General features: G+C 38.2%; 1 protein-coding gene across 1 annotated transcript in view; it reads right to left on the bottom strand.

Moving 5' to 3' along the window:
• Window positions 1-12,309, bottom strand: part of qsox1 (quiescin Q6 sulfhydryl oxidase 1) — a 55,961-nt gene that overhangs the window by 41,693 nt on the left and 1,959 nt on the right. Inside the window, exons 2-6 of the mRNA XM_057841483.1 lie at window positions 8,535-8,635; window positions 7,629-7,677; window positions 7,343-7,442; window positions 6,928-7,018; window positions 6,688-6,833 (exon numbers count right to left, since the gene is read on the bottom strand). Coding sequence (XP_057697466.1) covers window positions 6,688-6,833; window positions 6,928-7,018; window positions 7,343-7,442; window positions 7,629-7,677; window positions 8,535-8,635 — 487 coding nt within the window. The remainder of the gene's footprint in view (window positions 1-6,687; window positions 6,834-6,927; window positions 7,019-7,342; window positions 7,443-7,628; window positions 7,678-8,534; window positions 8,636-12,309) is intronic.

Below are 12,309 nucleotides of genomic sequence, written 5' to 3' on the forward strand. Positions count from 1 at the left end.
CTAACTTGTTGTGTGCTGAACAATTTCAAGAGGCATGGGAATGCACCTGTAAGTTGGAGGTATTAAAAATTATATTCAGTTAGTGTTGTTTTTGGCAAACCAAAAAAACTTACTAGTCTGTCATATTTTAGGCTTTTTTTTATATTTAGTTAGAGATACCTTAAACTGTATTAAACAAGGGGTGTCCAAACATTTTTTTCCTCCGAGGGCCGCTTTCAGAAAAATCGAAGGATGCAAGGGCCAACTTGATATCCTTCCACTGTCGTTTGTTATGTGTGTTAAGTATCTCCCCGATCATGTGATCGGAAATTGGGCCCGATTACGTAATTTTTAGAGGAATGGAATCAAGTATTTAAAAAAAAAAAAGGGCAGGTTTCAAAAATGTATTCATTAAAAATTTTCATTTTGGATGGTAGGGCTGGCAGCGATTGAACAATCACTGCCAGTCCCCCAGTCAAATTTGATTGGAGTTCTGTTGCTGTCAGTGGTAGCGTAACATGATCACTTAATGCCAGCCTTCCCAGTTGAAATGGATTTAATGTCTATAATTGTCAATGGCAGAGAATGAGTTAAGGGCTACAGACAAAAAAATAATCCATTTATCAATCGTTTATTTGTGTAAAACAAAATATTGAAATTCTACAGTATCCTACATTGATTTCATCATGTTGGAAGGTTTTGACATATAAGCTAATGGCGAGGCAATATTTAATTGACTAGCCCCATCTACTGTTGAAGCTGAGAAGTGCAACAGCATGTAGGCTGAACTCAAGCTTCTTGTGCAGGCCATTTTAAATGATATTGTCATAATTCGCTGTGGGCTGCAGCTGGCCTGCGGGCTGTAGTTTGGACACCACCGTATTAGGGGCAAGACACACGGGAGGCGACGAGTGATGGCGAAATGCGAAAGTTAAAGCCGTTGAGCTGAAACTTGACACACGGGGCGCGATGCGACTGCAGCAGCAAGCTGAAGCGACACACACCGCTCCCTGCCTGTGTGTCAGTGCTAGTTTCTGACTGGCTATAAATTTGGAGGGAATTTTAAAATTTCCAATCTTTTCCGATTGCAACCATGAGATTTACATGAGCGCCAACAACTTCCCATACTGCTGCTTTTATATTTACAGTATGTCCTGGAAATCATGCCGAGAGCTATCATAAAGTATGTGCTGGTCGCACACTGCTAAAATGATACACTCCTCCATGTTGACAAAGTGTGGGTGTGGATGTCAATTTCTGGGTTGGTCCTCGCAGGTGATATGTCATTCAATATATCTGTTGCTGATTGGTTGCAGTGCCAGGCGGCAGCGACAGAGACAGAAGTAGAACCATTTCCTATTTTCTTATATTGCGTCGCTGTTGCGGGTGTGTACGTATACGTGCACGAAATTTCACGTGCATGAAATTTCACGTGCACATACATCGCGTGTCGCTTTGCCGCAAAAGGGTTGGCGATTTTCGCCTTGTCGCGCTCTTTCATTAGAAAATGTATTGAACGCAAGCGATGTTGCCTCCTGCCTTTTGTCTAGAAAAAAAAAAACCTCATGTGTATATGCTTTTCTGATGCATTTTATGTGATTCAAGTAGGCATGGGATGGTATCAGATTGGAACAATAACATTGGCCAAAATTACCACGGTACTGAAAATACGGCTCTAAAATGTATGCATGTCATATCGCCAAACATGGCTAGGATGCAGTATGACAAACTACTGTACAAGTGCAAAAAGTAAAAAGCATTGTGAACTACTGAGCATTTTCGTGTTTCAACAGACGTAAATGTCTCCATGTCGATGTTTTTAACTCATTATCGTCATATCATCATCATAAAAATAAGTGTTTACTTTGCCATTAAAAGCAGTTACTAAATGCTGCTTCAGCTACTTTTTATAATAAACCGGCCTTATGAAAAAAGAAAGTCTGTTCTGCATGATGCTTCATTCACAAAAACTATTTTTCAAAAGTCTCATTATGACCTATTTTTTCATTTTGTAATGAAAAACGTTCTTCCTACTTGCAATATATTTTCCATCATGTAAACACGTTCCTGCTTTTAGTTTGTACATGTAAAGGTTACACAAAACATTATTTTGCCTATCAGCAAACATTTAAATCCATTGCTAGTCACTTGTTTGCCAATTGTTAATTTATTGGCCTCTGATTATAATGAATGTCAAGTTGCAAACAGAAAGTCGCAGCTGGAAGGTGGCCATACAATGCACTCCTCTCGTGAAGATTTATGAGCTGAAACAGCCGCCACTACATGACAATCTTTCATAACAATTTTTTAGCGGTCGCTGTCCGATCGATTAGTGCTGAAAGTGACATCACGCCATAAATCATGTTTGGAAACGGCCTAAAACTATGTTGTTTGACCTTGACATTTGTATAAATGAGGCTGCAAGCAAAGTGATCTTTCTCCATCAGCATCTTATCATCAGAGTCGCTACGATTGGATTGTGATACCAGAGGAAAACTTGGGATTTTCATATTAAAGGCCACAAATGTCATTTGGATGTTACGGATTGGCGGCTGATGATTCTCAATGGATACGCAACGAAGGGATTCCAAAACGAACACTTGAATGCTGCTCGGTGATTACTGATGGCAATTCTAACTACTTGTTTTTTCTTTTTTTTACCAACCCATTAGTCCACCGAACTCACTTTTTGAATTTTTGTCAAATAGTCTTTAATGTCTGTAGATAAAATCAGTCCATATTTAATCTAACTGGCAATATAAAGAATGGTCTTTGATTTGGTGACATGACCAATAATGCCATTTGGTCATGAGAGCTTTCGTGACTACTGTACACTTAAATGATTATTTAACGTATAATATTTTAGAAGACCTCATACAGTTTTTCTTGTTTTGCAATGCAATTAAAATCAAACAATAGCTTTGTCTTAAATTCTCCCAGAAACTACCACTTAGTTAAATGCTAATAAGTATTTAAGTCAGTCTTGATACCATACATCGTATACAATAATTAACCAACAAGTGTTTTAATAATTGATTGATCTTTGAGACATTTTTTTAATTCAAAAAATATAAAAAATCATCCTCTTTGAATCTCTTGTCAGTAAAAATTCAGATTTCTGTAGTTATCAATGAGGTCAATGATTATCTTTGTAATATATCCCAATATTTGCAAATTGTTGCTTTTGCATCAGAAAACAATGATAGAGTAAAAGTATTGATAGTCCAAATTTCATCCAGTGCTTTATTAGCCAGGCGGACAATTTACCAAATATTATTTATAGACTGCGTATTACTACTGTTACGATTACATATTACACTGTGTTTTTTTTTTTTGTACAACTACATTTAAATAAAATTATCATTCAATTCATTAATCCTCTGAACCGCCTATCCTCACCAAGGGTCGCGGGGGTAACTATAATTAAAGTTAATGAATGGCTTATAGCACATAGTACAAATTAGTGTACCTAACCTAACATTTGTTTAGCATTTATTTATTTTAAAACATGGTGGGACGCCAGTGGACTTCTCTACCACCAGGCTTTGCAAGTTTTCTGGGGGACACCCAGTGCCTGTTTGATGGTTTCATACACACCTAAAATGTTATGTGATTATCATATTTTCCACACTATGAGCCGCATCGGAATATAAAGTGCACCTTCAATTATTGGCCTATTCTAAAACCCATTCATTCATTCATTTTCCAAGCTGCTTATCCTCAAAAGGGTTGCGGGGATGCTGGAGCCTATCCCACCTATCTATGGGCAGTAGGCTGGGTACACCCTGAATCGGTTGCCAGCCAATAGCGGGGCACGAACAACCTATGGACAATTTAGAGTGTTCAATCAGTCTACAATGCATGTTTTTGGGATGTGGGAGGAAACCAGAGTACCCGGAGAAAACCCACGCAGGCACGGCGAGAGCATGCAAACTCCACACAGGAAGGGCGGAGCCTGGGATTGAAACCTTGATCTCAGAACTGTAAGGCGGACGTGCTAACTACTCTGCCACCGTGCTGCTGTATGTATTTGAAAACTGTTTTTATATATTCGGCGCACCACATTAGAAGGCGCATTACTAGTTAGAGGTGTGAAAAAATATCCATATGGTGATATATTGTGAAACTTTGCATCCCAAAAGATTATCGTTACGCTCATGCCAAAAATCGAGATATTGTTTTAAAAAGGTGTCAATGTTTAAATTAAAAAAAAAAAAAAAAAAAAAGGAACAAACAAGTTAACACCAAAATCTTCCACAATAATAGGCTACGTTCATATTGCAGGTCTCAATGCACGAACCCAATTCTTTCGTGTTTTTCCGACGCGAGTGAGGGAGAAACGGGACAAAAGTAAAAAAAAAAAAAAAAAAATCTGGGCCACATTTTTCTAGAATGAGGCTGCGGTCTGAACTGTCAAGTCTTCCAAATTGGAATACATGCAGCAATTACCTCAGCAAAGAGCGAGTGAGACAGGGTGCTACGGTAGTGGTGCAGCTGTGCATTAGCGTTAGCGTCTAGCTTGAATGCGGCTTTTGGGGAAGGGGTGGGCTTGACAACAGTCATTAAAACTAAAAATGGATTGAGGATGGAAACTCGGACTGCGAATTAGTGGGCATGCGTGATACTTGAAAAGGTTCAATGGACAAAGGGCACGGCAAAAAAAACGATATGACAAAAAAAATCAAAATTGTGCATCAAGACCTGGGGTATGAACCTAGCCATAGAATCTCAGTTAACTGTATGGCTACCATTGACGGCGCTCGACGCCCAATCCATTAAGAATGGGAAGGGCGAAGGAACGTTTGTTCATTTGAAACTAAAGCATTCACAGTCACTCTTTCTGATTTACTGGGCATTTACAGGTCACTTTCTGTTCATTTACGGCATTACAAGTCACTTCTTGTTGAGTTTGAGTCACTGCATATTAATTCCCGGGTCACTTCCTGTTCTGCAACCCAAAATCAACAGAAGGTGACCCATTAAATGTCCCAAATCAACAGAGAGTGACTGAAAATTACCGCGTTGCCTGGCATTGACTGCCACTGACGACCACAGAAGTGGGAGGAGCAAATTTGAAATGGGAGGGGCTGATTCGCTGCCGCCCTCCCAGTTCAAATGGATTGGATGTCTACTACCGTATTTTTCGGACTATAAGTCGCAGTTTTTTTCATAGTTTGGCTGGGGTGCGACTTATACTCAGGAGCGACTTATGTGTGAAATTATTAACACATTATAATATCATTTCACATGTTATTTTGGTGTTTTAGAGTGACACTGATGGTTTGGTAAACTTGTTAGCATTTTCTTTATGCTATAGTTATCTGAATAACTTAATAGCAATGGCCACGTTCGGGTTTTGCCTTTGGCAATGTGTGTTAAATTGTATTATTGACTTTTTTTTCTTTTTATATTGAAATGCATGCTTTTAGTTTGTGGTGTTTTCACGCCCAAGTGGGGGCGCACTTGTTTACGCGAAGATGAGCGCTCACACGCCAGAAGAAGACGGACAGCTACGCAGCGTCTCTGAGCGAGTGGGCGAGAGAGAGAGAAACTCGGCTGCGAACCTACGTTCATTGTTTATGCTTGTAAAATATATCTACAGAGGCAACGCCTGTGTGAATCATTTTTTCTGTTTTTGTTGTGTGTTTTCCACCCACGATCGGACACTTAAAGCCAGTTGTGTGGTCGTTTGAACGATGTACTAATGCTAGCGAACGCATGCTAACTGTTTGTGTCATTTCTGTAAAAGCACCTAATTATCATTTATTTACGTTGATGCGAACTTGTTTCGTATCAAGGACGAAATTGATTCAGCAAATTATACGGACGTCCAGCATCGTCATTTGGGAGTTTAGCTCACTGTATAGTCAGGACCGAACCGTAGCGTCCTGGTGAGGACAGTATATTCGCATTTCGTTGTTCATGCATCGTGTAACATTCTACTGTACTTATTCAGCAAGTTGTTCTCTATTGTATTTTTATATTATATTGCCTTTCAAGATGACATGTCTGTTCAATGTGTTGGATTTTATCTCGTAAATTTTCCCCCCAAAATGCGACTTATACTCCGGTAAAACTTATATGTTTTTTTCCTCTTCGTTGGCCATTTTATGGCTGGTGCGACTTATACTCAGGTGCGACTTATAGTCCGAAAAATACGGGTAGTGATAAACTCACAGGAAAAGGATGAAGACACCTTGTTTTTGTGTCTATTAGTTGTTTTGTAGAATATCCTAAAATAATTTCCTGACCAATGAATTGATAATTGTTTTATCGCCATATCGTGAGATCATCGTTGTCGTGAGCTTTGTATCGCAAATCATATCATATTGTGAGGTACCAAGAGGTTCCCACCCTTAGTACTAGTAGTACTAGTAGTTGGGGTTGCGTTATGCACCCACTAGATGGAGCTGCGCTAAAGAGAATGTCAGGTCATGATTAATATTAATCCATATATAAAGCGCAATGGATTATAAAGCACGCTGTCGGCTTTTGAGGAAATTGGAGGCTTTTAGGTGCACCTTATAGTGTGGAAAATAAGGTATATTAGTGGACTAATCGCAAAACTAATCAGAGATTATCTGAACATCAATCATTTGTGGCAGCCCTCATAATGTCATAAATATAGGAATATTTGCTTCAATAAACAAAGTTTAAAATATAGGAATATTCAAAGTTGAAATGAAATGGTGTTGTACTAATACTCACACTTTCAGCCTGGTATAGTTGCCTCCAGGATAATAAAGGTAGCAGGAGGGGAACTCAGTCACCCCCAATTTGGTTACGAGGTCATCCTCAGTGCTCAGGACTCTCCGCACTGCAATATTCTCAAATTGCAACAAGTCCAAGATCACCTGAGACACAGGGAACACTGAGCACTTCAAGAATGTGCGACAGCCAAGTAATTTTAAATGCAGACAGCAACGATGGAGTGATGGGTACTGTTACCTCTCTGCCAATGTAGGAGCTAACGTTCTCAAAGATCAGGGCGAGGTGACGAACGTTGTTAGTTTCCAAGAAGATGTCGATTTCAGCTTGGCTGGAAGAAGTCGTATTTTGATCATAAGGAAACTACTTTCAATCAAACAAGACAAAACTAAGAAAGCACTTTCCATAATCTGCATGTTATATATACATGGCAAAGTTGATTGCTGATGATTATTACGCAAAAGCTGGAAAACTATTATATTTTTAAACCCAAGGCATTGTGGTGTGTACATTTTTTACATTAAATGTTCAAATTATAATTCAAACAAGTAACAATTACTGTTTAATATCCAGTTGTTGTTGTTTTTTTTTTAATTAAAGTTATTTTGTGAAGGTAATGAGAGAGACAGTTTGATATAATGGGCTTTTTCTTTACCTGGTGGGCTCAAGTGGGGGACAGGCTGGAGGCCATGGGTCTTGTTTTTCCATTAGATCTATGATTTCATGACGGAGTGCTTGGACATCATGGAGTACACCTGAAGGTCAGTGAAAATCCAACATTTGCCATTAAACATTGCTGTTTGTTTTGACGCAATGCCAACACACACAGTTTCCAAATCAGTCCCAAAGATGTTAATATTTAAGCCAATGCTGAGAAACGCCCCAGAGTCGCAAAAGAGACTGTTTTCAATTGTGCAAATGTATGTAAAGGCATTTGATACCTTTAATACGCTGTCCAGTAGAATCCTTCCGGCCAAAGGCATGGAAGAACTGGGAGGTAGAAAAAAATAAAAAAGTTTTGAGTTACACCGAAAGCTGGGGATCAAATTGGGCAGTCCTCACACGGCCATGAGAGAAGCAAAGCGACGTTGAGTAAAGTTTGGCTGGCACGCATCCATCCCCCCTCTGCCCGCTTCGACCCCTCAATCCACACTGGCTAAAATGACTTGCAGATGTTTAAGATACATTGTGAAGTGGAAAGAAGGAGCCTTTTGTTCCAGTTATCTTTGCTAGTGGACAGCAGAAACCAATCCACTGTACCGTTACACATTAGAAAGTCAAATTAGTCACTTTACATAACAAAATAGCTTTGTGGCCTGGATTTCACACCGAAGAAGTATTTTGCAAGTAAATGGAGACAACATAAGAATCATTTTAGCGTACATATGAAAATGTTCACGTCAATTTGGTTGACGGTGTGCCATTAGTTTTCCAAGTAGCGGTCTGGTTCATTGCAGATTAACAGTATTGTGATCACAGTACTGTGAGAATAAGCTTGGTTGCTACCGATGACGTCACAAAAAATGTTTTCCAATCCGTGTCAGTTCGTATTTGTAGCATAACAAGTCTGGATCATTGCAGGTTAACAGTATTGTGATCACAGTCTAGCGACAATGGGCTTGGTTGCTATCGATGACATCACAAAAAAAGTTTTCCAATCCGTGTCAGTTCATATTCGTAGCATAACAACAACGATAGTAGGCAAACAAGACGTACACAACTTCAGATTTGACAAGATCTTGCCAATTAATAATTTTGAACTAGACATAGAATGAATTTCAGACCCCAATCAACCTGGAAAATAATAAGACATAATTGGTGCTAGTGGCTTGTAGGGAACATTCTACCTTCAAGGTTGGATATCCAGTGATACTGAAGTTTGAGCAGACCTTCCTGTTATTCTCATCAGCACAGTCGATGGCTGCCAAATCAACAGCAGGCTTCCACTCTAAAAACCACAACATTCAGCAAACAACCGATTGTTAGCATACACAGGTGCTAGGGGTACAAATATGATGAGTAGGAGCTATTTAAAGTGAAAGACAACACCTACTGTAAATGACATTCATATCAAAGACAGTTGCTAAAAGTATTTAAGTCCATAAATCGCAAATTTCTTAGACCTTTGAGGACGGAGAAAATGTTTAAACACAAAAAAATGACAACGCTCATGGGTGCAGCCATTTTTGGTGTCAGTTATACCCAGAGGTGGGTAGTAACGTGTTACATGTACTCCGTTAAATTTACTTGAGTAACTTCTTGAGAAAAATGTTCTTCTAAGAATAGTTTTACCAAGACACACTTTTTACTTTTACTTGAGTATATTTGTGAAGAAAAAACGCTACTCTTACGCCGCTACTTTGGGCCACACAAGATTCGTTACATTTTTCATCTTTATTCTACATATTTTTTTTTTTGCTAGCGATGCTATTGCCAAGTGTAGCGCTACTAATTTCACCAATGAAACGTCGCAACAATAATCACGTGACTCCATTACACCAATGAGATGCAAGCTTGCGGTTCTATGATCACGCCATTCTGTTCAATCACGTGGCGCTGCCCTCAACATGAACCGAAAGCACGGATTTAAAACTCTCTTCCAGTTTTTATTTGGCACCGATTGACCACAAAAAAAACAGAGATATGATCCTTTTAACTTCATAATAGTAACTATAGTATTCACTATTCAAACTAGGAACTATTTTCTCCACTAGATGGCAGGGCACTCATGCTATTTGGGCGAATAATGCTTCATTACTGGTTTTTTTCTCTCTTGCCGGAATTTAATGATTTTTAAAACTGTATTTATTTATTTGGCTTTATGTGGTTATGTAATGGGTTGTTGTACAGTATCATTATAACAACAGTTCATATAGATAACTTTGTGCTGAGAGAAAAAAATACTATTGTTTAAAAAAAAAAATCTTAAGCAGTTACTCATAATGTTACTCATTACGTGAGTATTCTTTTCACCAAATACTTTTTTACTTGTAGTTGATTACATATTTTGAACGACTACTTTTACTTTTACTTGGGTAATATTTTTTGAAGTAACGCTACTCTTACTTGAGTCAAATTTTAGGGTACTCCACCCACCTCTGGTTATACCCATGTACATTACACACAGATAGACTCAAGCACAGGTGCATGTGAGATGGGTATTAATGACGTAACGAGGAAAGGCGGGTAATTTGGGATACTCACATTTGATTGGCTAAAATATGACACCTATTCCTGGGAACACTGTCTCATTTATATTTTTCCCCAATATCACACCAGAATAATATATATATATATATTTTTTTCCAATTTTGAAACAAGATTCTTGCTGGGATGGACACGATTAAGGTGTCGTCTTTCCCTTTAACCCCCCAAAATGTATTCTTTTCAGCAATATTTAGAACCAGCCCACGAGCACCCCATTGGACTATGAGAACATTTCATGATGTTTTCAAGGTGACAGAAAAGTGATTAATTGAAATGACTAGAACTAAAACTAAGGCAAAAAAAACTGTTCGGGATTTAATTGATAGAGATACCCAAAATAATTAAGGTTTTTGGGAATTCCTAAAAATTAAAAACAGAAAACCGCTGTAAAGATACAATAATTGAGATAATATATCATAAAGTGTACGATGCAGTAAGATAACATGCCCCGATGAGTGAAGATTAGGGGTGGGAACCTCTGAGTACCTCCCAATATGATACAATTTGTGATACAAGGTTCACAATAATGAATATGTCACAATACAGCATTATAGTAATTATCAATACGTGGGTCAGGACTAGGGCTGTCCCAAATGACGAATTTTCTCCCGATTAGTCAGCCGACTATTTTTACGAGTAGTCGACAAATTTTTTTTTTTAATACTAATTTAGCAATGAAATTTTTGTTGATGCTTATTAATTGACAAAAAACATTTTGGAACACTTAAATTCTTTTATTAAAGTACAAATAAACATGTAAAAAACAATAAGAAACCACAAATAAACATCAAATGCTGATAGCATTAATTAGTGCAAAAGAATGGAATGTAAACAGTCAGAACACTGACTTAGCCTTTCCAAGTTGATTCAAAACAATTCTTAAAAAAAATATCTAGCATTAATATTATAGTACACAACTATATGTAATAATAGTATTATAATAATTATTCACTGCCAATCAGATTTTTCATAAAGGGTGTCAATTTAAAGCTATTCGTAGTGTGGAATATGAATTCTAAAGTATGTGGGATTAACTCCAGAAATCGTTATTTATATGACGAACATGACGTGCTTTTATTTTGAATGTTCACCGGAAGTACAATCGCTAAACCGCTAACCGTGAGGTTTACACACAAAAAAACTTTTCATCATTGCATGTGGTGTCAGTAATAGATTTTTTTTTCTTTGCTTTTTTTCTTTTGCAAATGCTGTAAACCAGCGATTTTTCATGTTTGAAGTGTCACCTTTTAACCGCAAGTTTGCGTCTTGGAGAAGACTGCAAATGTTTTATAGCAGGCTAAAGTAGGCTGTCTTTTTCCCCATTAGCCTCGAAGTATCTATTTTGTATGTATGAACTTTAATTTTACGGCGTGTTGATGACCAATAAACATCTGTGCAAGGAACTATAGTCTTATTTGCCATCAACACGCACACACAAATGTATGCACGCACGCACGTTCGCGGTGATAATACGCAGCCGTGAAAATTACCACCCTTGTTTTTATTTACCGTGCGGTAAATATACTCATTGCATATAGCGACAGACTTAGCAACGTTAATCAAACACGTCGTTAGATGGACTTACGATCTGCCAGCTTGTCGTCTCCTGTCGTCTTCCAAAATTATAACTGGGTGACGGCGCTTTAGGTGTTCATTCACAGCCGACGTGCAGCCAAGTTCAGCATTGAAGAGACAGGACACAACAGTGTACCCTCCTTTGTTTCATTGAAATAAGTCAATGTTTTGCCCACTTTGGTGCGTTTTTTTGGCTTTTTGCCGGTTTCCCCTCTGGCATAGCAAGCGTCCGACATTCTCAACTTTCCACGCATATATTTTTTTAACCCTTCATTAACCATCGACATGTGCTCGTCAACGCATTTACATCATCGATAACGTCGGCTAGTCGGGACAGCTCTAGTGAGGACTGTCACTATTATTATTATTGTAACATCGGCAAGGAAGTCGAAAGCTTCGTCAGGTTTTCAATCATTTATTCCAGAACTTGTGAGACAACGCAGCTATTGTCCGCCGTAACAGACGCCAACAACAACAGAACATGAAAAGTAAAAACTTCCCACTCTTCCACACTTCTATCACTCTCTCATCAGTCACGGTGTGTTCAGGAACAGCATGCAAAACACAACTGCCACATTAGAACCTAATTCGTTACATTATTATTATGATTATTATTTCAATTTGCATCTATATTTTTTTTGTGGAGTAATTTTGTGGAATTGACATTTGTAATTGTACCTGCAGTATTTATCAACTCATTTGCTCCCAAAAACGTATAAATGCGTTCTGTTTTTAATTGTTTCAATGATGTCCCAAAGACGTATTTATACGTCTTCTACGTTTTTTAATTTGTTTACAAGAGCTATCTCTGGGTTCTGATTCAATTTAGCTCCAAAGCAC

The sequence above is a fragment of the Corythoichthys intestinalis genome, chromosome 7, assembly GCF_030265065.1.
Source record: "Corythoichthys intestinalis isolate RoL2023-P3 chromosome 7, ASM3026506v1, whole genome shotgun sequence".
NCBI lineage: Eukaryota > Metazoa > Chordata > Actinopteri > Syngnathiformes > Syngnathidae > Corythoichthys > Corythoichthys intestinalis.